A 25,996-nucleotide genomic window follows, 5' to 3' on the forward strand; every position below is an offset into this window, starting at 1 on the left:
TAGCCACGCTTAACAGAGGAAATGCAGACCGTATTTGTCTTATGATTGATATGTTACTTCAGGCATCCAGTAAAACGTTTAAATGTTCAACTTGTATTTTTTTATTATAAACTCTGTGATTAACAGCTGGGCTGTTCACAATAACATTGAAAAGGAACAACAAAAGACTTTTATAAACACAACTCTGCAAAATACAAATGATCTATTGTTATCAATCAACTTAGTTTCTCTCTCCAACCCAAAAACTGATACCATTATTTACTTATTTACACTTATTAACATGATTTGAAATGCATAACATAATAAATAGCACCTTTTTCTCTGTCTCATATTTACTCACACTTTACTGTTGGTTCTCTTTTTTTTATGAAACTTACAAATACCAACAATAATATTTAAATCTAAAGCCATCTTTCCAAGTTCTCCATAAGAAAAAATGCCAAGACTCCAGTCATTTTACGTTTTAAGCCTATAGGATAACCATGACTTTGAGAACGTTCAAATAGCTGAATTAACATTTAAAGTTCTCCTAGTTTCTAATTTCAACAAGATTTTCACCAAACAGAAAGAATAATAGCAACAGTCATTTAGAAGCAGTTACGCCATTCTATGGTCTTTGATAAGCTCTCTGAAGCCCAGTGTTGAGTTTTTTTGTAAAATAAAAGCAACTTAAAACAGTGTGTAATTAATGTGTCTGTGTCAGCTCCTTTTTGATGGTAAATGAACCTTCACCACCCAGTCTAGTTCATTACAAAGATGTCGCCTCACCCCTGGGGGGATGGGCAGACTCTCCACTGCTTTAAGATTTGGAAGACATTTACCAATGGTGGCACAACAAAGATATTGTAGAGAAAAAGACATGGAAGAACTGCGTTGCAGCTTCATCTTTGTTCTTGCCGCAGTTGAAGAAACTACAGGAAATAGGGTTTTGCCAGTAAGGTTTGAAGCAGCCACTCCTAGTGGCTCATTGTCTTTAAAGAACGATAACTTGCCATGCCAGGCATCCAAATGGATACCAATTACTGAACCATGGTCAAATCTTGAAGTATAGTTATGGGATTTTCCTTTATGATGAAAATTTCCAATGTAGGATAACCCCCAACTGTTACTGTCCTTGCCAATGAGGCTACAGAAGGAGGTTTTATGCTGAGTGATGTCCATGTCTCTTGTGCATACTCCCAGCATCTGGTTAAAATGCATAAAAAAAATTAATGAATTAACTATATTCACATACAGATCCATGTAAATGCAGTCACCCCGTTGTATGGTATGTCATTTATGTCAAAATTCTGTATTAGTCAAATGGTACAAATCTTAATTCCCAGCAAAAAACAACAGAGATCACTACCATGATGGATATTTGGATACGAAACGTTGACTTATGAGAAAACAACTATTCATATTATTAACCACTTTTTTGAAAGTCTCTGTGGAGCTAAATATCTCTAAAAAAACGTATACTAAGCAATAGCCTGGCTTCTCCTGGATTACAAAAAGGAGATGTCTTAATAAGTGCAGAATCTTATCCACGTAATGAAGAAATAAAGGATACAATGTCTAGTTCTTCTGTCAACTGTAAGTCCATACAGCATAAAGAGCATCACTGTTTGAAGATTGTAGCTTGTTGAGAGCGAATGTCATTATTGCAAGCATTCTGTGTTAGGTGCATCAAGTTTGTCAATGTCAACAGGGTATGTCAGTCTGTACGGTATATACAACACATTTGTCACTGTCCTGATTACTGTGGAGTTGTCCAACAAAGAAAGTCACTTTATCAGAGTAATATTGGAGTTGCAGGGTGAAAGCAAGAGCCCACCAAACAAACGGTGCCAGCTAGTTGTCTTGACTGTAGCAGGTCTTTTAAGAGTCACTTTGGTAAATTATAACCAAATCCAGAACTGACTACCATGTCCGTTTAATCTGTCTGTTTCTGTCTCTGTCAGATGGTTCTAAAACAATCTGTCACATGTCACCTACCATGTCTGTACCATAGACAGCACTGGTCATCTTAATCTCCCAATAGTATTCTCCCCCTGGTGTAAGGGGCTGTGAGCCTTTAGCTGCTGCAGTTCCACAGCTGTAATCTGGGTGAAAGAGCACCTCTTTATTGCCTCTTGTGAGGCATACTGATGACGAAAGTGTTTCAGGATCCCATTTCCATTCACAATCTGCAAAATAATGTAGCACAAAGGGAAATTAAGCTTTATTCTACAGGCAAAGCTAAACTGCTGCATGGAGTAAGCTTGAACTTATTAATGTCAATTCCTTAAACACATCTTTGCATACAAACAGGACAGCATCGAAACTATTCTCTTCAGTCAATACTAAAATAAGTCAACTTCAGTACAAGTGATATGTTCAATTTAAATAATTTTTTTAAGCAGCTACAATTTCCTTAACCTTTTCATGCTTGCAAAACAAGTAACGAACTCTACAGTATTTAGCATTTCTATGGCAATAGTTTGGTTACAATTTCAAGTTGAAAAGTACTAGAATAATATGAAGGTACAACACATAACAGCAAAGAGCAAAAATATAAGAGATTAATTTTACATAACCGATAAGCATAATTTACATTTTCATACAATTTGTTTTTTAACTCATTATTATGCGTCAACGTATCAAAAACCAAACTGGAACAAAAGAACTTAATGAACAAAATTATTAAATTTGAGCATCTCCTACCATACAAGTTATACCTAAGTTTGAGGCCTATCTTCCTTTTTTATCAAGACTTGTAAAAGTCTCAACTGGAGAAGGAAGAACAACCACTTATCTTAGTTGCCTCTGCATGGACTGTGTGTATAAACAGGTTGCCAAAACAAATAATGGAAATATCAATTTTACTCTTCAAAAAAATTCTGTCCGAATTAAGTTGGTTGGCTTGTCCAATTTAATTATTTTGCCAAATAGCTGCAGCCAATACAATGGCAAATGAAGCTAAAGGATTCTATGAATGTATAAAATGACAGAAACACAAAAAACTTACAATACAGTACAACAAAAACACTGCACAAACAATATGAATGAACACAACCACAACACTGACATTAAACAACAAAGTCAGTTCAGGATTGTATGCACTTTACCTCGATACCTCAAAAACACTTCCTTTTTCATCAAGACTTGTGCCTTGACATGGAGAAGGAAGTTCAACCATTAGAAGGCCAACAAGTGCGTTTAACTGTACATCTCCCATGTGCAGCTGAAATATAATAATATGCCAGGCCTTAACTTTGATTTTTCTGTTATCAACACAGTGCATTAACAGTCTTTATCCTAGGGGTTGCAAGCTGGTTTTGGATCATTTGCCCATTAGGTTATTTCTTTTCTCCCTCAGTTCTATTGAAAAAAGGTAAAACTGTAAAGTCTTGACCACGTTTGAGAAATTTAAATTTAAGAAATTCCTTCATTCCATCAAAAATTTTTCCCTTCTCCTGGTGTCAATGCTAAATAACATTAAATATATGAAAGTGTGGTTAAATTTGAAGGTTTTTTTTACAAAGTCATGAAACAAGCAGATATGTGGTAAAAAAAAAAAGAATAGTCTCCAGGAATACCTTCAGACAGATATCCTTGATAATACAGGCCCAGTAAGGGTAAAATCCCTACAGGTGACATGGCCTTGAAGCAGCGACATTTGACAAATTACACCGTGATCTTAAGCAAAGAGAACGCTGACATCCCAGACATTATGAATAGCAACCAGAAGTTTGATGTCTCACTTGATGGAACACTTTTATCTCACACAACGAATTTAACAGTCTTTGTTTTAACTCCCAATGTACGAATTTGTCGAGTCACACTAAAAGAGAGAAAATATCAACTTCCGGGTGCCATTTTTGACATCCAGGACGTCAATGTTCTTGTTGCTTAAGCAGGGTGCAAAGAAAGTCAGTTTTACAGCCTGCAATTCGGGCAAGCTGTAGCTAGCAAATACTAGCCCACAAGTCATTTCAATTAGCTCCATTATACTACTACATGAGAAATTTCTGCAATTTGATTGGCTTAGAGCAGTGGTTTTTCAGCTTAATTTGAAATACCTGCATGTGAAAATTACAACCTTTTGCAGGTAGTAGTATAAACAATTAATAGCATGATTTGTACATGATATTTGGCGTAAATACCACTCGTGATATTTCAAAATTGTCTCAAATTTCACTCGCCTAACGGCTCCTGAAATTACGTGTAACAATTTTGAAATATCACTCGTGGTATTTATGTCAAATATCACTACTAATCATGCTATTACCTATACAAACCCTTTTTGATTATCAGGATTGTTTACAATCCATTTGAATCTCCCCAAAAAACAGCACTTGCCCGTCGAGTGTTAAGAACAAAAATCACTAGCCAAAAAACAAAATCCACTAGCCCCAGGTTATCGAAACAAACTCAACAGTAATATACTGACAGGAACATGTCTTCCTCCTCGGTATCACTAGCCAAAAAACAAATTACTAGCCAAAAAACAAAATCCACTAGCCCCAGGTTATCGAAACAAACTCAACAGTAATATACTGACAGGAACATGTCCTCCTCCTCGGTATGCCAAATGACTGGTTTTGAAATTCAGACTGGGAACATTTGTACCCCTCTGAGAGGGCGAGGACATTTTATAATAATATTGAAAACAAGCAATAAAATATACCCATTTCAAATATCTCAAATCTTCACATTTTTGTCGAGTGGCTGTTTTAAAGCTAGTGCTAGTAGATTACACATCAGCAAAACACTCCAAGCGTACCAATAAAAAATTATTTTCTTGGATCAAAAATATGTCAAAAATTTAAAATTCAGCTGAACCAAGCCGCACAGAAATTCAAAATTTCGGCTTTCTGAGCGACTCAATGCGAAGACCATTAACATTGACATATCTATAAATTTGTATTAAAGGATTATGTGTTATGATTGTCAGAGCGGATTACGCATTTCGACAGAAGCCGGTAAAAATCCACTTCTAATAACAAGCTGGTCGTGACGAACCTCGCCCAAAGAGTTTTCAGTGCACGCACCGAAGAAAACGAAATTTTACGTTTTTTGGCACGAAACTGGAAAGCATATATTGCCACAAGACGATCACGTGAAGGAATAAAATGTGGTAATTGAACAATATCATTTCCAAAAGCTGCAGCACGAACGACAAGAGAAAACATGCACAATTCAGCGTTTTCATGCCGACCGGACAGGAAACTGCATGGAAAACTGTTCTGTTCTTTTTACACAAGGGAAAATTTACTTCAAAAATACGAAAAAACCTTTAAAAAAACTTTTGCTGTAAAAGAATTTTACAGGCTTTTCTAATTCTATATTGAAAGGATCTTTGAGGGAAGCAGCTGTTTTTTTTTTACATATATAGCCTTTTAGCTTTGCATATGCAAATCTTGTCGTTTCGTGTTTGTGACGGTACAAAGTTCGTTTTCCTCGAGAAGAGCGCTGTATAAAGCTCAATTAAAATACACTCAATCATTTGTGCTTCAACTGAGAGGCCAAAATAATTTCAACGTACACACAAAAAAGATTTGGATAGTGAAGAATGAAACGGACAAAAACGCCACGTTCGGCATATTTAATTTTCATTACCCCATGTTTGCTTTCATGCATGCAAAGATCCACGTTCTACTTTTCGATCCAAAACCTCCGCGACCACCTTTTGGTTGTTATAAAACTATCCACGAACACAACTAAGAAATCATACCTTTATGATATTCGTCCATTTCATGGTCCGATCCTGAATCACTGAGGCATTCTTCAACCTCCATGGGCTCGTCTTCGGTTTCCCGGTCTGGGTAGCCGAAAATGCGCGCCAGAAGTTCGCGCTGCGAAAGTCGCGAGTTTTCCAACGGATGCGCGTAATAACTTGTGTGGACTAAGGCCATAAATGAGTTCCCAACCGGTTAAGCCTTTAAGAAAAAGCTTTTCCAATTTCGCGTGAAAATATAAAAAACAACCTTCTTCTTCGTTAGCTTTGCTCAAACTGAGCTTTCTTGTTTACGTCAAAAATTAATACTCTTACTTGGTTATCTGCTGTCCTTCCCCTGTTATCGCGGGCTCGTTGAGGCACTTAATTCACACAACATTTTTAATTTCTCATGACAAATAATTATATATTTATGAAGAATTGAAAATTCATAGTTATACAGAGAAAAGGGATAAGTTTCTGGTTATAAATTTCAAATGAAGGGTAAAGAATTTTATCTAAAAAGGAAAACGTGAGGTACGATGAAGTAGAAGACGTACGATATTGCGTCAGCAGCATCCGGGTGCGGTGAAGCGAAGCGAGCGAGAGTGCACGGATACGCGAACTTTTGGTGAACTCTTTCGTAAGAGGAAGTTTTTGGAAGCCTCAGCAAAAATACGTTCAACGAATACGCGCCTGCAGATAAATTATTGGACAATTTCGTAATCTGATTGAATATTCAAGAGTTGTAATCCCAGGGCATAAGTTTATAAACTTTCCGAGAGCTACAAAATGACGTTAAAACCGCGACCAATGAGTTCGGGTAGGGCTATCCGCCGTAGACAAAGGTCTGGATCACAAAAAACACAGAAGTAGTATTGATTGCAGAAAACAAAGTGTCCTTTAATAAGGTGAAGGATATCAAAACCAAAAAACCTTAATCAGCACCTTCACGCCGACGGCTTTGCACAGAAAATGGGGAATGCTTTATGGTATTTTTTACTTATTATTTCTTTATTAAAAGAAACAAAGTAAAAAATAAATCCTTGGTTTTATAGATATTTATTGAACAGAGATGCGCAAATTCACCGTGATCAAGTCCTGATCATTTTGTTTTAACACACCCTCTACACACCCTGGTCCCGCCTCCAAACTTGTAATCATGCATTGTCTCATGTGTATAAAACTGGATTGACCGCTTTCCGTTGGTCTCCCTCGCAGCCCTTAGTGTCGTCACGGAACGCTCCTTGCATATCTTTCTAGACTTACTAGTGGTCCTCGTTGCATTTCTGTACAGAGCAGAAGTTGCAGAGCCATTACAAATTTCCTTGCTGGAATTTAAAATTGTTCATCAGTCTTCATCACTGTTGGAAACACCAGTGAAAACATGTGAAAATGTTTATCGGCGTCATGTGGCACTGCCAGACCGCTCAGGAGTATCTATGCGTAATACGATTCAAGGAAGGGGCGGGGGGATGGGGTGATCGTAAGGGAAGATTGGGTGGGGCAGTGCTACCAAGGACTAACCACACATGTACACCACCAAAGTTGACGCCCCGTTCACGGCTTCTGGTCTAGAAGGACACCCTGTTCAAGACGACAAATAGGGAAATAACATATTGAACCGACCCAGTTTAAGATTTGACTCGGAACCCCTAAAACCAGACTCTTTTCTGCGGCACATACCCTTTGAGGCCAAATAAGTGAATACCCCGGAGTTACTACCGCCGCAGTCACGTATCTTTGTTTTGATCTAGTATTTACGTCTTCGCAGTGTTTACAAAAAATCAAGCCTTTCCGGTTTTCCGGGCTTCTATGTAGCCAATCAAATACGCTTATTGCTGGTCACGAGATCTCATCCGGTTCAAAATATTTATGTCGCTCAAAACAAGTGAGGGAGATAAATGTGCTTCAAAACACGCATTTTGGATAGTTTAAGTCGTGGTTTAAAGGCTCTCAAAAAACTTGAACCTAGATTCTTTCAGCGAATTAACAGTAAGCGTAAGTTTGGAGAGATATCCTTCTCGTGACTCGATATATAGCAAAAGTGCAAAACCTGTTCGATTTTTACGATAGGAAGCTATTGCGTACAAGTAGGTTGTGGAAAGTCCTACATCAGACTGAAGTTTTTATCCCCGGAGTACAAAATGGGTAAGCAATGCAGGTTACTTTTACATCTTTCACTTTGCAATGTCATTCTCACTCTGCCCTTTGCATCGAAAGATGTCAACCATATTGCTTTGTTTGCGTTTGTGCGTTTGATATTTATATCTGAATTTTGAAGTCCTTGTATTACTTGATCTGGAAAAAAACACTGTAATAATTTCTGTGCAATTCTTCACCTTAACATACTTAACATGAAATAGGTTCGGCGTTCAGGGGAATAAAGGAAACCGTAAGGAAAAGCTATACTTCCAACCATTCGAGATTTTTAAAAAAAAAACATACTCTAATGCACATATTACCGTCATTGTCTTTTGTACAGCTCGTTCTAAACAGCGGTCAGTATTTTTAAAGCTTGAACGAACAACAATAACTCTTTTCTTTGTTATTAACACAATTTGTACTGAGCTTCAAATCGTGGCCGTGGTCAAAGATTTCGAACTTATCAAAGGTTCGCAGCGATTTGTCTAAAAGTTCCAGGTTGATGATCCTATTGAAGGTGAACTATTAAATGAATCTCAGAGTTTCTGCGAGCTGTCAGAGTTTGATTATAGATTTAGCTCACAGTTGTTGCATCCCTTCCGAGGGAGAAAACGTCAATCTTTTTAATAAGTTAATGGCGAAAAGAAGGATCTTATTCAAGTCCTAACTGTCTACCCTCCCCTAAGTAATCTAACACATACATAGATATACCTGGTTGATTTTTTTATCACTGTTAGCCTAGTTATTGCTTATGGAATTCACTAGCTGTTAGTTAAGAAATTAAACTTAAGGCCTGGCATATTATTATATTTCAGCTGCACATGGGAGATGTACAGTTAAACGCACTTGTTGGTCTTCTAATGGTTGAACTTCCTTCTCCATGTCAAGGCGCAAGTCTTGATGAAAAAGGAAGTGTTTTTGAGGTATTGAGGTAAAGTGCATACAATCCTGAACTGACTTTTTTGTTAAATGTCAGTGTTGTGGTTGTACTTAAGTGGTCTGACAGATCTGCAGGCAGATCAATACCCTGTACTAACTGAGTTCAGGGTCCATGTTGTAAGTAATGAGGACCAAGTTTTTTGCCCCGATTTATGGGCCAAGTACAAGGTAAAAAGCCATAAATCCGAGCACAAATAGCAAGGTTCCCTAACTTACAGTAGGGACCAAGAAAACAAGGTTGGTAAGATATTCATCATTTTTGTGGGTTGAGAGGTGAAGATTTCAAAGCAAACAGAACAGCCATTGATGAATTACTTGCAGAAAATCCTCTTGAAAGGGAAATTTTATTATCACTCTTAGAGGCCAAATTAAAACATACCTTTTAAAAACCAAAAGAAGCTAACAGTTTTTGCAAAGTTTATTGCCATGAATCAGCACACAACAAATTTTGAATTTAGCAGTCTATCGAGTGAAATACAGCCTACCATTACTTTAACATTTACGACAGTTATTACTTGTCCTGTGGAACAATGCAGCTGTGAGCTTGAGTTAATCAACAGAATGGCTCATTGGAATATTGTTTCATTTTATTACAGGAATTCTTTCCAATCAACAAAGTACAAACCCAGCCTCCTTCCACTCTTGGTCTGATACATACCATGAACCGTGGGTGTGGAGCAGTGAAGACAAGTCACCATCAGTGTACCTTTGCCTTAATAACAAAGTCGCATGCTTTTACATTGATCCAGTGATTGAGAGTACGGGAACAGCTGGTGTCCGTGGTACTAAAGCTTTCACACATGGGCAACATTACTGGGAAGTCAAGCTAAGCTCTGTCTTTGGCACATCAATCATGATTGGTGTGGGGACAAAGGAAGCTGTGCTTCAAACTAATGACTACGAATTTGTGGATTTGATTGGAAGGGATGATCAAAGTTGGGGATTATCTTATAAAGGAAAGGTTTGGCACAATGGCCAGGCCCGACGATACTGTGAACCCTTTTACGATTCTACCGTCATCGGCGTATTACTTGATATGGATGCTGGCATTCTGTCATACTTTATGAATGGAAGACCATTAGGAGTTGCCTTTACTGGACTGTGTGACAAAGCATGTGAGCTATACCCAATAATTTCATCTACGTCAACTCTTTCTGAGATAGAGCTCTGTGACAGTACTTGTAGGTATGTGTCGTTGCAAGATCAATGTCGAATGACAATATCCAAACTTGTTAAGAAGGACAAAATAGACTTTCTTCCCCTTCCTAGAGGTATATGTCAGTCTCTAAAAGGGATTTAGTTAGTCCATGTGTTATTTCTGAATGTATTATCTGCTGTACATAAATTTGTAAATGATTTGTACATAAACATTTTAATAAGCATTAGCATAGTGGTTTATATGATGCTGACATTTCACATTAGTTTGTTGTCACTAAACAAGTCGAACATTCTATGTGTTTGAGTTTTCATTATGTGTTAAAAAATTCATGCAGCTAGTGAAGAAGAAAAACACAACTGGTCACATTTTTTGAGGCTTGAGTTATTTTCTATTTTTGTTTCAAGGGAATTTCGTATGTTTGTTTGAAAAGTTCAAAATCTGGGATAACCAGCCAGCACCAGTTGTTCAAAAGGTGGATAGTGCTATCCACCTGATAATTCACTATCCACTGGTTAATGCAATAATAATATATTTATTGGTTTCCTTAATATTTATCTACTGGATAGTGATTTATCTGGTGGTTAGCGCTATTCATTTTTTGAGCGACTGGGGCCAGATAATAATTAAATCTTCCCTATTTGTCTTTGGTACTTTTTGGATGTGTTACCTTTGTTTTTCAAATGTGTTAATGTGTTTTCAGTAGGTAGTTAATTATTCATTAGAGTCAAAGTTGTTGAGTTTGTACTGTATAAGATTAGCATGGTACTACTTTGTTACTTAGTAAATACAACCATATCATATTTAAGTGGAAAAAGACTAAAATAGCTACCGGTAGTAATTTTGTAAATAATTATTTGATCTCACACAATTGCAATGAAAACTGTATAATACAAAAGGAAAAGAAATATTTGAATAAAAAGATCCTGTTTTCCTGAATTCTTGTGTTTAAAGCCCTTTCTGTTAAGTCCCAAGAGTGACCAATATCATTTTTCTCCTAAAAATATCTATTTGTCATAAAGAGAAAACATTATGAGAATGATCACCAATGGAAAATGCTTTGATCTTTTATCAAATTATCTCCACTAATTCCTTGAGGAGTTACGCATGGAGATTTGTGTTGGATTTTGGGGCTTAGAGGGTCAATGCTGATAACTGAAAGGGTATTATGCACTGTTTCCCCCTTGGGCTAAATATTACATCCACACGAGTTCTTTGATATCAATGTTGACTACACTATGTTTCTAAAACAGGACAGCAAGCCATACGTGTTTAAGAGAGGGAAAATAAAATTGAACATTGTATCCCATTAACCTCTTAGTCCCAATAGAGACCAAGATCAATTTTCTCCTAACAATATCCATACATTGTCAACAGATAAGTTATGAGAATTAATAAAATGATCATCCAAGTAAAAATGCCTTGATCTTTTATCAAATTCTCTCAACTCATTCTTTAAGGAAATGTAAGGAAAACAGTTTGGAGAATTTGTATGTGGATACTGGGGCTTAAGGGGTTAAAATAGCATAGAGATCCTAAAATATTTAGGAGGCTATGTCAGAGGGGTGATTATTATTCATTTTGCTGTTTTCAGTCAATTCTGTGCTAATGTTATAAATAATATTAGTGCCTTTAACCATACAAAAAAAAAATCCTGTAGAGTTATGAAGAGGATATCAAACAGATTTCACTGTGGAGCACTAACAACAATTTATTGGTGATTTTTGCAGTTTCAAATTATCAAAATCCATTTTTGCCATCTGTGGCAAAAAATGATAGGAAATGGTTTCAGTGCCTAAGATTGTGTAAAGTAACAAACCTGGATCATTATTTTTTGAATTCAGTTGATGTGTAGAAAAAAAGATAGCAAGAGGTAGCAAAATAATAGCATGACAAAGTCCCTTTAAATAGAGTACTAAAGTGATGATGTCATAAAAATGAAATTTCTGAAATTATGGGATTTGTCAGGATATTCTGAAAGAACAAAATGTCCAACAGGCCTACTTGCCAAAAATGAGCATTTGGGGGCAAATTGTCTCTGAGATCGTAGCCCAGTTATACTCAGAAAACTCCATACAAACCCTTCTAATTTTTTTTTGGGTCGACCCAAAAAAAATTTAGAAGGGTTTGTATGGAGTTTTGTAAGCATAACTGGGCTACGATCTCAGAGACAATTTGCCCCCAAATGCTCATTTTTGGCAAGTAGGCCTCTTGGACATTGTTCTTTCAGAATATCCTGACAAATCCCATAAATTCAGAAATTTCATTTTTATGACGTCACACTTTAGTACTCTATATTTAGGATCTCTTTCGTCCTTTGATGGGATACGATTTTCTGTGCTTTTTTGTATGCAACACTATTTCTGAGAAACATAAGAGACTACACAGTCTCACAAATAGTCACCTCTAAATGCTTTCTAAATTTTGCCAAATTATTTGAAAAATCCAAAACATACAAGTCAACATAAGACTGATGATTTTATTTGTTCCAACAGAACATAACAATAATATTGATGATTATATGAATGTGAACTAACCTGCATCCAGACGTAATTCCAGCTGGGGCTTCTTTTCACCAAAGTTACTGTCAAACACAGACACAGTACAGCTGGAAACACATCTACATTTGCAGGTTTTGCTACAAAATAAACAACTGCTAATATTTTTGAACAATAAATGTTTTAGTGAGTGGCATCAAAGCAAGATGCAGCACAAATCTGATTGTGCTACAGTACTTGGTGCTTGTCTGACAGCTTCTGACACTTTCTGGGCATCTCTACTTGCAGACGTCACCTCTCTTATTAGGTCCGGATCATTGAATCCTGAATAAACAAAAAAGAGACAGGATTATTATTTCATGTCTGTAGCAATAGTCTTGTTTTGTTTCTTTTTATCATTTCTTAGACCAAAATTGAAAAAAATAATCTTAACTATATTAGTGAAATTTATATATCAAAATTATCTTTAAAATAATCATAATTTAATAAAGGATATATAATTTACTTGGCCACGAGAAAGGAAATTTCATATCTCTGAGCCGTCCTGCTCTATTTAATATATCAACACCAATGAAATACCAAGAAACCATTTCACTTAAGTATGTTTTGCTGCAAAAGGCCTGATTTATTATGTAACAACAGCAAAAAGGTGATCTCACCTGTGAAGATATCTTTTCAAGCAGTGTTTCATTATATAATAACAATGAAATAAAAAAATATTTTAAGAGGAGGCCTCCAATCACCTAACAGTGGTTTTCAGGAGGATCCTCTCGACTAAAGGTCAAAACACATTAAAGTATAACTAAACTAAAGCTAAAGAAGAATAATACAACTGAGGTTTAAGTTAAAAATACTAAGGTTAATTATTTTATAAAAACTCTTTAATTATAGTGTTTGAAAATCTTTGAAAATCATTTAAAACTAAGATAAAAATACTTAACTACAGTTCAAAATGGTTCAATAAAAACTGTTTCAGTTTGCATTTAAAAATCGTTTTTGACGTCAGTCTCTTGAGTTCGCTTGGCAGTAAGGCCCAATTGTTAAGTGCTTTACAATATGTTTTGCTCATGCCCCATTCTGTTCTCGGCCTACTGACTTTGGGCATGTAAACATTTCAATTTTTACAACTATGCTGTGGGCTCATTGTAGAATTAAACACATCAAAATGTTTGGGGATTTTTCCGTTCAATAATAAATAATAATATATTGTATTAAAAAATCAACCACACTGTTTAAAAATTAATACTCTTAGTTTTGCCACATCTTATGTACCGTAGCTTGTAAATCCTTCACTAAACTGTGAAAAGTAGGTTCATTGTGAACAAACATTAAAATAATTGAAGTGATGAATACATGAATTATATATGTACTGGAACTAAGGATTGTGAATCAAAAAATAAATGCAATGAGTAACATCACGCTTAAAGATGTAACTTTTGCGGTTGTGAAAAGAAAGCCTGAAAAATTAAAAAAAAAAACTCATCTCCATCTTTCCTGGGTATATTACAAACCAACTGAACGACCAACTCCAAGTTAGCTTGCTGGCTCAGTTTCTATAGCACTGCACCAGTGGCACAGAGGTCAAAGCTAGAACCCTGCCAAGAATGAATTTTTTTCACACTTTCATTTTGCAACACAAAAGTTGTACCTTTATATAGCAAAGATTTCCTTTGCATTTATTTACACATTACAAAATTGAGGGTTTTTTTTTACTGTCACTGGTAAATCAAATACAAAGGAACCAACTATCAACAATAAAGTCATACAACAAAGTTACATAGTTTCTGAATTTTAGAAACTCTAACCTGCTTCTCTCCTTTCTTTTTCCAACAATTTGTCTTCCTCCACATACCTGACAAAATCAAACAAGTACTTTAAGGTGGCCCAAGCCTATTTATAATTATAATGCATGTTGGTTATGTTTTTTAATTTCGTTTTTCAGCAGGAAGGATTTAACCGATTTCTATGATTTTTGCATCCTTAATAAAGAATGCTGGAACTTTAAGAATGGCATTTATTTCCTGTAGGAATAAAAATGTTTGAGATATCAGCATATATTTAAAACCGCATTTTTCCAAAAAAAGTAAATAACTTTGAAATCCTACAACAGATTTTCCCCTAACTTCAGCAAAGAAAGCCTTAGGACTCTCTAGTAGTTTTAAACCTGCAAGTTTGAAGTCAATCATGACCATGCAACTTGCCGTATGTAAAAATGCCAACATCTCAAAATTTTTTATTCCTACAAGAAAATAAATAACATTTTCTTAAAGTTCCACCATTCTTTATTAAGGATGCCCAAAACCATAGAAATTGGTTAAACCTTTCCTGCTGAAAAACGAGATTCAAAAACAAAAGCAGCTGGTCACAACTTGGAGATTTGTGAGGATTTGCGAGACATGTATTTTTAGTAAATTATATATAATAATTTGTCTGCTGTGCTTCAGATAAAAACATCTGCTCTTGTAGGCTTTAACATAAACTGCACCATCTAAAAGTACAAACGACATTTCTAAAAAAAATTGTTTTTAACACCTTGATCATGGTCTTATACAATGAATCTACCAGTATTTTTAACCTTTTCTTGGTATCCTCCACATCAGATATGAGTTGCTCTCTTTTTTCAACCACCTCAAGCATTTCTTGTAATAACTCTTTCTCTTTAGACTTGTCATACTCTGTCTTAGTGTTTTCTGTTAAAACAAAATGGAACACTATAAACTCTCTATCAAATTCTGACAAGGTACTTAATATAGTACTGTAGAGCTTCATATTAGTTTAGTTAATAGTTACAGGGAAGAGAGGGGTCACATTTAGCTGAAGACAGGTCAAGAAATCAATTTTAGCTGAATTTCCTATGCAATTCTACCACCAACCAATCTCCTCATTAACCCATAAACCCTAACCGCCTGTGTGTGGGTACACATCCATTGTACCACTTGTAACATCATCAGTTTTGACAGTCATAGACAACTTTGTCATCTTTGTGTAACTTGTTCCAAGGGAAGAGATCTTTCAAACCATACCTGAATGAGCATGATTCAGTAAAACAGACCAGACAAAAATGCGAAAACTTATTTGACCCAAACATTTCAATAAAAATCCTGATTCACTACCCACCTCACTGCACTTAACTTCACTCCACTTAATCCTACTTTTCCGAAAGTTTTCCCAAAAGCTTTTGCTCAACAGAAAGCTATCAAAAAATGGTGCAACTAGCCTCACCCTGACTCGGCAGGCACTTTTCAGCAAAATTTCCAGGAGCAAATGGGTTAAGCAAAATACGCAACTTGCACTTTCTCCAATAAGGCACCTTATTTGCCCCCTAAAATTTTGCAGAAGCATTGTTTTCAATTTCTCTTAGGACGGCTGTAATACCCAGGAAAAATGAAAAACGAAGGTTATGCAAAATTTTGGGGAACAAATAAGGTGCATTATGGGAGATGTTCACGTGGCAAAAATGTTACAGGTCAAAATTATATTCAGGGTAAAATTTTTTAACCTAGGTTGATTCTTTATTTTCTTTTGTCTCGATCCTAGCCCTTATTCATGAATAATTAGGGCTAGGAAACAAAGGAAAATGAGAATTAACCTAGGTTAAAAAATTTTAACCTGAATTTTATTTTGAACTGTAACATATATATAAAAACTTTACAAAACAAAGCAGAGCTATACCTTATTGAAATAACAGCCCTTCAAGTGAGATTTTAACCCCAATGTAATTGCCACCAACAGCAGTAGAATTACCCTCAAAATAATTTTTTAACTACTAGCTCTTTTATTTGTGGTAATGCTTAAAGGGTGGCCATGACCAAACTTACAGTTAATTTTGTTTAGTGAAAAAGTACTAGCCTAACTTACCATCCTTCTCTGTCAATTCTCTCAGTTTTTTCTCCAGCTCAGAATACTTCTCTGCAAGTTCTAATTCCCTTACCCTGGCAAAGAGAAAATCTGTTAGAGATTGATTCCTTAAGATGGGTCTAATATTATTTTAACCTTGTCTAAGTTTTTCCTCCTATGTTTGGTCAAAGGGTAGTGGATCATATCAACTAAAACAAAAACTATTGACCTAAAAACATACACACTATGTACATGGTAAATAACCATGTTGTTGAAGGTCACAAAAATTATATTTGCCACCTTCTTGTGCAACTATAACTACTAACAATATTAATAATAAGTGTTAGGAGGTAGGGACAATATTATTTAAAACTGCCACCTAAATTTCTCACCTTTTTGCTGTTGCGTTGATAGTTTTGTTAGGGTTCTTTTGTTTTATGTAAAACATCTACAACACTAAGAAACTGTGGTGCCTACTAACAGTAAACAGCATAAACAGGCTTTTTGAGAGCTGCTTATGTTTTAAATGATATAATCTTAATTTTAACATTTTGTTTCAGAAAATATCCATTCCCTGGAAGACTTTTTGGTTTACCCTTCACCCACCCCTCTCTGCCACCCCTATGAAAATACCAGTTTAGCTTCAAATTTCCTGCAAAAACATTTGCCTTAACTGACTCCTCTCTTCCCTGGAACTTCAGCACAATAGGGCCATTTATGTGAGGAAAATAAGACGCATCTTATATCAGATGTGTCTTAAATAAGACATGAACTTTCCGTATAAACGGCTCATTTCGTCTACAATAAGACGCGACTTAGCTAAGACACGTCTTATTTTAGAACAGCCCTTAACACCTGTTCTTAGATAAGATGCGTCTTAGTTAAGATGAGAAAAACTTCATATAAATGACCTTCGCGTCTTACATAAGAAGCACACGCATAGTACACATGCCTTAATTTTTGGCGCGCCATGTTGGATTGCCGTTGCCATGGGCAACATTTACATGAAAATGAGTCAAGAACAGAAATAAGACGCGAAGCATTTATACAAACTGTTCTCATCTTAGATAAAACATGCTCGTATAAATGCTACAGTTCGTGTCTTATTTAAGACGAGCCTTATGTAAGAGGCGTCTTATTTTGCCTCATATAAATGGCCCTAAAATATGCATGGAATGTATTTTCCTTCTCTTCCTTTTTCTCGTTGTAAAATGGAAAGTAAAACAACCACTTAAGTTACTACTCACTTAAATGAAAGTTCTGTTTCTCTCCTTACTGTGGCATTTTTATCCTGCGCAGCAGAAAACCATTCCAACCATAACGCCTGCTTTTCTGCATCAGAGCCTTGGGAAAAGAAATAACTACAGTCGAACCTCCACTAATGGCGGACAGTGATATGATACTTATAGCGAATGTTGCAAACCTTGCTTATTTTCTCACGTTCAGACATTTTGATTCAAAAAAATTATTCAACGTATATATTACCAGTTGGTGCGTATGCACGCCTATCAGCAGAGTGCTCAATAGAAGGACTAGAGCATAGTATAATCAAGTTTGTCTGGTGTCAACGTGAGATCCAACTTGGCATTTTTATTAGTACTTAGTTTTGTACCACACGGCATGTACAGCACTCCTCAGATAAAATTATAAAAAACTTATTTAAAAAATTACAAAATTATATATTATATAATTATGATTACATTACCATTTATAGGATACAATAAGCATGAACTTGGCATAACAAAGATGTTGTACTTCCTAAAAACAATTTTTCATATTACACCCCTACCTCCCCATAACAACAACCTCTCCACAACGGCCACTTTCTTCTGTCCCTAAGGTGGCCATTGTGGAGAGGTTCAACTGTATTAACCCTTTAAGCCCCAGTATCCACATACAAATTCTCCAAACTGATCTCCATACATTTCCTTAAAGAAGTGGTTGAGAGAATCTGATAAGAGATCAAGGTATTTCCTCTTGGGTGATCATTTTATTAATTCTCCTAACTTATCTCTTGACAGTGTTTGGATATTGTTAGAAGAAAATTGATCTTGGTCACTACTGGGAATTAAAGGGTTAATTATACCCCCTGGCAAGGGTTGAATTATGGTATGTAAAAATCACAATAAATTTCTTTCCTCCATTTTTGAAATAAAAATTGTAAAATATATATGTAAAAACAAATTTCTGTAAGAAAGTAATAAATTATTCAAAATACTGTTAAGTAGTGATCCCCAAAATAAAAAAATTTTACCTTTAAACTTGTCAAGATTAGACCTGAGCTTTTTCTCTTTTTTCACTAGTTTCTTTCCTCGTTTACTAAGCAGTGAAATTTTCTCCTTCATAATCCTGATAGAGTTTTGTGTCTTATTCAATGCTTTGGAATCTTTGGTTCCATCAACTGCATCTAGTGACAATAATATATCAAAAATTAACAGTCATGGCGAAGTTTAGATCAGGCCTTCAGACAGGGTAGAAAATATTTGAGGTAAATTATTTAGAATTTTCAGGAGGGCATGTAATCAGACTAAAAAAGGATAAAAGACTCTGAAAACCTATTTAGTGGGCAAGTGCATGGCCACTCAATGAATGCTGGCTGCTTAATAGAGATTCTAATAACAGTGATAGACTGACAGTTTTTGTCTGCAAGGACTCTGCCAACTGAGAACTGAGAATAGAGAAAGGTCACTTGTTTTAATACTAGAACCTGCTTCAACCCTAAGAGCCCCAATATAAACATAAAGAGTATTCTCCTCACTGTTCTCCATATATTCCTTATTGTACTGCTTGAGAGAATTTGTTCAAACATTTGGACAATTTTCATCAGTGCAGATCATTTCATTCGTTCTCTTTACCTGTATATTTGATTTGGCAGTGATACTGTTAGGAGAAATTTGATGCTGATCACTATTGGGGCTTAAAGAAAGGGTTAAACAACTTTATTAACAAACCTGGTGTAAACTTAAACTGCTGCCGCACACCAGGTCCAATTCCCATGGCATGACGAATATCCTCTCCTAAACCAAAGCTAGCGTTCTCAATATCCTGGTAGTGCTGTGTGCAGTAGAACTTGTCATGGTCAGGGACAAAGCAGTAGTTGAAGTGGTTCAACCAAGAGCTACATATGGCACAAACAAAACAGCTCTTGTGGAAGACATGGTTTTCAACAGCTACACGCTCAAGGATTTCTACAGGCTTGCCACATTTTGGCTGGTCACACCGGTTTGTCCTGATTAGAGAAGCACTATTTGGAGGGCTAGACTATAAAAAGAACGGAAAAAGTCCTTGAATAACCTTTGTGGTTGTTCAAAAAGAATTAGTGAAATCACTGTCAACTCTTTTCAGGAAAGCCTAACTGTACTTACAATATAATTTTTCAAGGTTTAAGAAATCAATTTTGAACTTGGCTTGAACATACACCATTTATAATGTGATTTCAAAGGAATAATTACACAGTTTGATTTATTTTTTCCAGAGAATCCATTAGGTCATAATATGAAAGAATAACATATATGTTATTCTTTCTTTTGTTCTATATTTAGGAACTGATATGGCTTACACTGTACCTCAATGTTAAGAGTTATTCCTTCTAAACTCAGCACACTTTTATTGTCTTCAGCAGCAACACTTGCCTTCAATTTAAACAAACCCAAATATATGAACTTTTGCACATAATTGACCATGTCTTCTTATTACCACATTATTATGTACCTTTTATAGTTTCAGTTTTGGGGTTTGAATGTTACCTGGTTTGTCACTTCCTTACTTACATCAGCTTGTTTTTCCTTTTTCTTTTTAGAGGTCCTCACAAACTGTTTATAATGCCAGCGAAGCTCCTTCATAAGTTCCTCTTTTTCTTCTGTGGTTTTCAACAAATTTTCACTTAATTTACGACTGGTAACTAGAACAGGTGAGAAGAAGGTAATGAATGAATAAGATTGGGTTTCCATTCTTAACCAGGTCCTGTTACTAAGAACCATATAATATTATTTATAAATAAACACTTAATTAACTAATAAAAGATTTAGTGTTAGCAAGTCCACAAAGGCTAGTTCTTGAGAAGACTGCATGGATCACTACTTAGAGAAAAATGTCTTGGAGCAAGGCAAAAAACCAACAACAAGCTCAACCCACATAAATGTATAAGGTTGCCTGTGAGAGCTTAGCCTGTGCCAGGCTCTCAGATAGTATAGTGGGAACGTATTAAAACGAGCAAAGCGAAAATAAGACGCGTACGACTTGGGAAAGGGGGCGGTGGCAGCGGGAAAAATGGGAGAGAGAGCCTGTTAGCATTTCTTTACCGACCCTCTTCCGCCCATTTTTGTCACGTCTGGATTCGGATGTCAAAACTGTTAACACTTCAGTTAGCTACAATCATTCTCAAGTTTCTCGCGTGAGAATTGCACGCAATGCAAACTCCTTGTGCGACGTGTGGAAATTTATGTCTTCGAATTCGTTATCCTGTGAGAGCATCCGTTTTTTTTGGCTCTAGTTTATAGCAATAAAAGGGGGCGGTAAGTTTTTTCCTCTGTTGGGTAGGTCATGCTCTGGAAGGTTCTACATTGTCACTGAGCAAATTTGACTTTAGCCACTTGTTTCACACTGAGAGGTCATGGCACACATATCGATTTACTGTGGCAGTTGTTTCTGGTCGACAGGAATTGCCCTCTGATGAGAGAGCATTTTCTTTGACCTCTTTTGAAGCGTAAAGCTTTTTATTGCGGCTGAATAAGGGTTTTAATTTTCTCCAAAGTGCCTTCTGGATCTGACTAACTAAGTGATTTTCTTTAGTCCGTGAATTAATGTAATATTTTTCTGCAATGTTGTATCACGCTGGGCCCAGCTCGTTAGTTTTCTTTGCAGAATGTTAAATTATCACGGATAGTGATTACAGATCCAGAATTATAAGAATGAAGTGCAGCTTAAACTTAAGCTACATCAACTAAAGTAGAATTGCATTGTGACTCAGTAAGCTCTAGCTTAATAGTGTTTCTCTTAAAATAGTGTGAGTCTTTTGACTGGAGTGCGTAGTTTCTCCCTTGGTAACAGCGGAATAAGCTTAACAAATAACAGTCTTTGGACTGTTTTGTTATTGTCACTTTGTAATCAACCAGGACTCCGGATTACCGAAAACAATTTCGCACTTTCCTTCTCTCGCTTTCTTCTCATCCTCCTCTCCCTCTTCACCGATGCCAAATAGCTGCGGCCGAAAATCCAAGCTTCTTCAGTTGTTCCACTTGGTCTCGCATTATAGATATCAGCGGCGAAACGACTATTATCGTAGAGTTTTCTAGGGTTAGAGCAGCTTTAGCCAAGCGTGGGAATAGCTGAAAGATTAAAGTTTTGCTGAAACCGGTGGGCATAATACCGAAAACATCTTTACCGCGAGCCAAGTCGCAGAGACTTGTCTAAAGCACAAGAGAACGGGGATTCATGAAGATCACAGGCGCGATTCGCGTTAGCCATCTTGGTGATGACAAACTGATGACCACGCTACTAGGTGATGATGTTAACTGTCACAATTGACCAATCAGAGGGTATATCAGGAGCTGATATACCGGAACAGGCTGTTAAAAAAATGCGTACAGGCTCCGCCGCCCTGTCTCTCCCCAACCCCAGCGCGTTTTTCGCATTTCTTATTACTGAATGACTTTCCACCACCATCTCGGAGCCTGGAACAGGCTAGTGAGAGCTGAACTAAGGCCACATAACATATTTCACCACTGTGCCACCCTTGCAGTGGATAAAAAAGGATATTTGACCTTCAGTTTACATTTTTACAAGCCAAAATAACTTAAATACTAAACATTATCAAAAATGAGATCACACATAAAGTAAAAACCTTCCACTGGATCCATCTTAGTCATGGGCATAGCCAGCCCATAGACCGGTAGGCCTGGGTATACAAGATCACTCTACCACTTGTAATAAATTGTGCATTGTTGGGGTGAACTGAAGAGCTCATGAGCTCAATGTGATGGTAAGGTCAGTGTATGCTATAGTCATGAGCGCAATCAACAGAATTATAAACAAGCATTTTTCAGGATATGTGGAAATTTTAAAATTCCTACCGACTGTCAGCTAGGCCTACAACACAACAAATCAAAAAGCTGGCTATGCCCCTGCTAGTCTTGCTTAACAGACGTTGGCCACTTGATGTAGTTTTGCTTTCAAAAAATTTCAGGACTTACTAAGGGGCAAGTCTGCTGACTACAGGGTTTCCTGTAAACACCGTTGACCATTTTGAGATGTTTTTTGAGTCTGAATCAGCTAACTTTCATTTAATCCCTTTGCCAAGCTGCTCACAATCTCATTATCACTAAGAAAGGGGAACCTATCCAAAAGACTGTTTCAGACTGAAGTACCAATAAGAGTAACTGTGTGTTTCTGATTTTCAGTACCTGGAGTTGATGGCAAGGATCTTGCAAAGTTAGGAATTTCTTCTTCGTTTACAACCTCCTGTTTATTTTCAGACAAGTTCACATTTTGCCGGTGAGTAACTGGTTCCACATTCTCTTTCTCAGCTTCTACTTGCTGCTGCCTTTCAAACTCCATGGTATCTAGGCCTGTCAATGACCTTGATCTTCTGTGAACATGTTTGATAAATTGTGCCTGTACCTCGGGTGGTAGCTCGTGATGTCTATTGGCTGTTTCAGGGTCTGTTCTGCCATGCAAGGCCAGCTCCTCTGGAGGGATATTCGGGAGCTTCTTTCTTGATCTTCGATTAGAGTCAACAAAAGCAGTCATAACTGCAAGGATTTCAAGACGCAGGTTTTTCTAATTTGATGACCTGAATATGAAAGGAAATAGTACAGGTTTAGTAATACTGGAGTGGGCAAGAGCAGCTAACAAAATTGATGGATAAAAATATTACGGTTATGGCTGTTCATCATGGTGGATACAATTATAAAGAGATTTTATGAGACTACATCACAAGGCCAAAGATAATACTGTTCTTAGCATTAATTAAAATATTAATGTGCTTTTTCCTTTATATGTAATAACTAGGGGCATTGTGGACTTATCAGTATTGCAAAACAAAACAATAAAAAAGTACTGTAAGCACTGGGATGCAGATGCAGATTCAGGTGCAGTTTTTTAAGGTTAACAATATGAGAAATTGGAGAAACCACTGCTCGCAGGGTATGCCAACTAATAACCTTTCTTATGAATCCTGTAACTAAATATTATAATGAGCCATATACTATGAAAGTAAGTTAATATAAAATCTTAGTGTAGCTGAACACATTTTATTGTATTCAGTAGTTTTCCAATAACTCAGTTGTCATGTTTGTCAAAAAGCTGCAGCTGCCCTTAAATGAAAATGACTCACTTCAAATCCCTACCAGCCAGTTAACATCACTGGTAGTGACCAAAAAAACTACTCAAATTTGTCGATATTTATTGATAAAGAAAACTATGAACATGGAAAAAAAAATTGTACAAATCAACAATTAATTCAACTTGATTTTATTGCTGATTTTTACTTCCTTAAGTGTTATGAAACCTTTGCTCATACATTTATAAGGATTAGAAAATTAATTTGATTGAAACATTAGGGTCAGCTTAAGCAATGATGACAACAGTGGCTAAAACCCCTCTTAGAAATAATATTCATCACTTGTATTCCATCTTGTTCAATGTTTCAAATGCTTATTAGATTTTTTGGAGTTAAATTCTAAGGAAATTAAGTTTAACTTGTAGTCACAATCGACTTGTAATGTTAGTGCAATAATAATTATTGCTCCATCATATATTGTTAATTCAAATCATAGTAATCATAGTATTACTTGCAACTGAAGATGATCATAGATCGATCCAAACATGTCTTGCTTTAAATTGAAAGTCATGGTTCATTGTTTAAGAATTCTAAAGGACTGTATCTAATTTTCCAAAGAATTAGAAAATTGTTATCTTGTGTTCCATTCACCAGAATAGTACAAGAAATTAGGAAGTTTCACGTCGTGGTTGTGCAATGACAGTAAAGAAATGTACGAAAAAGCATGAGGCGCATGCAAAGTTTATTTTTTTTGCTAATAAAAGCCTATTTGCTTTTTACCATTCTTTTTGCCATCTTCATCGTTGCTTATGCTCACTTAAAGATGTTCAAACCCTTGGAATAAATTATTTGGTATTCTCCACATTCAGCTTTGGGCAAAGTCCTAAACTATGGCTTTTGAAATAAAATCTATTGAGAATTTCTTCCCTGGGTGCTGTGTAATAAATGAAACATTAATAAAATAATTTTTATCACCTGTATTGAGCTTGGATCTACTTGGGTAGGGCTATTTTGCTATGAAACAATAAAACTATCATTTTGAAAAGTAGATATTCGCCAGCCTTACAGGTTTTCGCCACAGATTACGTTTTTAATGTGGACCTACTCATAACCTCAAAGTAAAAATTAAGATGACACATTTAATTGACAGCTAAAATCTCTTTAGTACGAATAATGTAAGCTTATAACCTTACTTACCATCTAACATGCACAAATTAATTTAAAAGGAATAGAGACGATTCACGGCTGCTGAAAGACCACGAATTAACGAAACACGTAATCCATTTTTCAGTGATAAAATTAGCCTGCTGTATGAGACAAGACGTCTTTCAAAAATTTCTATCCACACTCGTACTAGACAACTCCTGTGAAACGTGTTGTATTTTCTTAGGAAAAAATAAACAGCATTTTTGAACAACGTAAGCATCACACACTAGTTCTATTGATATCCATTTTACATCGCTAGTACCTCCCGGATGCCAGCCCTTGAATAAATGAGCTATAGCAGCCGTCATCAGTAAACAACAGAGATGACATTCTTCCTTCGAACAACCATCTCTCGTGGAAACGACCAGCCCGCTTCCATTGGTGACGACGCGAGCATCGCGAGACTTCTTCCAGCTTTCGAAGGTCCGCTTGAAGATCGATGAAAGCAGTCTCTCGTGCACACTTGGAATAACTGACCGCAAGAAGGCTGCATAACTAACTGTTCCGAGGTTTTTCATGTTAATACAAACGATGAATAAAGTTCACTGCACAACACGGAGGTCTCTGTCGATATCTGTCAGGCGTTTCAGGCGCAAATCCGCTTAAAATATCTTCATGTAACGTGTAACTATGTGTCACTCAACATAACTATGCATCACTACCCATCAGCACCTATCTATTATCGCTTGGAAGAATACCTAAAGATAGTTAGAAATCCAGCTCATAGAATCAGTATGACTAAACTGCGATTGGGAGTTCATACTTTACGTATGCAAACAGGGAAATATGAAAATAAAGGAGCTTCTATACCAGTAGAGGAAAGGCTTTGTTTGGTTTGCAAAAGAAACTGCATAGAAGACGAGAACACTTCTTAATCGATTGAACTGAATACGAGAGTCTTAGACAGCAACTTTATTTTCATATTTCTGAAAATGATGCAACCTTCATCAATTTAACAGATCATGATAGAACGTTATATTTACTCAGACTGGACAATGACAAAACTTCACATATTATAGCCAAATATGCCCACGTAATGTTTAAAAAACACAAACAGTTCCTGAGTGAAAAATCCACTTGATGAGGTAATTAAATTATACTATAATTATTATCGAAAAAGTATATGCCAAATAATTTCGTTGTTTCCGTTCATATTTCTTTCTTTTTAAATTTGTTGTAGTTGAAAAAACCTTTATTGTAACTAGACCGATGCCTCCCCTTGGAGAGTAAGGCGCAATAAAGATATACTATACTAT

The 25,996-nt window shown here is 36.2% G+C and overlaps 3 protein-coding genes across 7 annotated transcripts; 1 reads left to right on the forward strand and 2 right to left on the reverse strand.

The window, feature by feature from the left end:
• Nucleotides 1–77: 77 nt before the first annotated feature.
• On the reverse strand, nt 78–5,981 carry LOC140941600 (SPRY domain-containing SOCS box protein 3-like). 2 transcript variants are annotated; one of them, XM_073390620.1, is made up of 4 exons: nt 5,699–5,840; nt 3,090–3,205; nt 1,978–2,168; nt 78–1,185 (listed from the first exon to the last, which is right to left on the reverse strand). In XM_073390620.1, the coding sequence occupies exons 2-4, from the start codon at nt 3,118–3,120 to the stop codon at nt 700–702; spliced, it is 708 nt and encodes a 235-aa protein (XP_073246721.1). In that variant the 5' UTR covers nt 3,121–3,205; nt 5,699–5,840; the 3' UTR covers nt 78–699. The 2 variants fall into 2 exon arrangements, with proteins under 2 accessions (XP_073246721.1, XP_073246720.1); XM_073390619.1 differs by lacking the exon at nt 3,090–3,205 and having other exon boundaries at nt 5,699–5,981.
• A 1,348-nt stretch (nt 5,982–7,329) lies between these two features.
• On the forward strand, nt 7,330–10,859 carry LOC140940539 (SPRY domain-containing SOCS box protein 3-like). Of its 3 annotated transcripts, XR_012166358.1 has the most exons (3): nt 7,535–7,831; nt 8,641–8,756; nt 9,361–9,500. XR_012166358.1 is itself a non-coding variant. In XM_073389522.1 (2 exons), the coding sequence occupies exons 1-2, from the start codon at nt 7,828–7,830 to the stop codon at nt 10,062–10,064; spliced, it is 708 nt and encodes a 235-aa protein (XP_073245623.1). In that variant the 5' UTR covers nt 7,556–7,827; the 3' UTR covers nt 10,065–10,859. The 3 variants fall into 3 exon arrangements, 1 of the variants encoding a protein (XP_073245623.1); XR_012166359.1 differs by having other exon boundaries at nt 7,330–8,748; nt 9,361–9,499; XM_073389522.1 differs by lacking the exon at nt 8,641–8,756 and having other exon boundaries at nt 7,556–7,831; nt 9,361–10,859.
• Nucleotides 10,860–12,379: 1,520 nt separating this feature from the next.
• LOC140940438 (uncharacterized) lies at nt 12,380–25,261 on the reverse strand. 2 transcript variants are annotated; one of them, XM_073389413.1, is made up of 11 exons: nt 25,003–25,261; nt 22,657–23,045; nt 20,026–20,156; nt 19,822–19,887; nt 19,207–19,516; nt 18,510–18,662; nt 17,503–17,599; nt 16,277–16,350; nt 14,994–15,108; nt 14,224–14,270; nt 12,380–12,742 (listed from the first exon to the last, which is right to left on the reverse strand). In XM_073389413.1, the coding sequence occupies exons 2-11, from the start codon at nt 23,000–23,002 to the stop codon at nt 12,615–12,617; spliced, it is 1,467 nt and encodes a 488-aa protein (XP_073245514.1). In that variant the 5' UTR covers nt 23,003–23,045; nt 25,003–25,261; the 3' UTR covers nt 12,380–12,614. The 2 variants fall into 2 exon arrangements, with proteins under 2 accessions (XP_073245514.1, XP_073245513.1); XM_073389412.1 differs by lacking the exon at nt 25,003–25,261 and adding an exon at nt 24,732–24,945.
• Nucleotides 25,262–25,996: the final 735 nt, after the last annotated feature.

Source organism: Porites lutea, chromosome 6 (genome assembly GCF_958299795.1).
Source record: "Porites lutea chromosome 6, jaPorLute2.1, whole genome shotgun sequence".
Taxonomy (NCBI): Eukaryota; Metazoa; Cnidaria; class Anthozoa; order Scleractinia; family Poritidae; genus Porites; species Porites lutea.

What these genes read in the sequence shown, in the direction of transcription:
- LOC140941600 (XM_073390619.1), bottom strand. Translation starts at nt 5,879, where the DNA reads ATGGCCTTAGTCCACACAAGTTATTACGCGCATCCGTTGGAAAACTCG. An exon ending in AATGGACGAATATCATAAAG is followed by an intron (nt 2,169 to 5,698) that starts GTATGATTTCTT and finishes ATTATTTTGCAG; the next exon opens with ATTGTGAATGGAAATGGGAT. An exon ending in CTGTCTATGGTACAGACATG is followed by an intron (nt 1,186 to 1,977) that starts GTAGGTGACATG and finishes CATTTTAACCAG; the next exon opens with ATGCTGGGAGTATGCACAAG.
- LOC140940438 (XM_073389413.1), bottom strand. Translation starts at nt 23,002, where the DNA reads ATGACTGCTTTTGTTGACTCTAATCGAAGATCAAGAAAGAAGCTCCCG. An exon ending in AGAATTGACAGAGAAGGATG is followed by an intron (nt 15,109 to 16,276) that starts GTAAGTTAGGCT and finishes TTGTTTTAACAG; the next exon opens with AAAACACTAAGACAGAGTAT. An exon ending in AAAAGAAAGGAGAGAAGCAG is followed by an intron (nt 12,743 to 14,223) that starts GTTAGAGTTTCT and finishes TTGTTTATTCAG; the next exon opens with GATTCAATGATCCGGACCTA.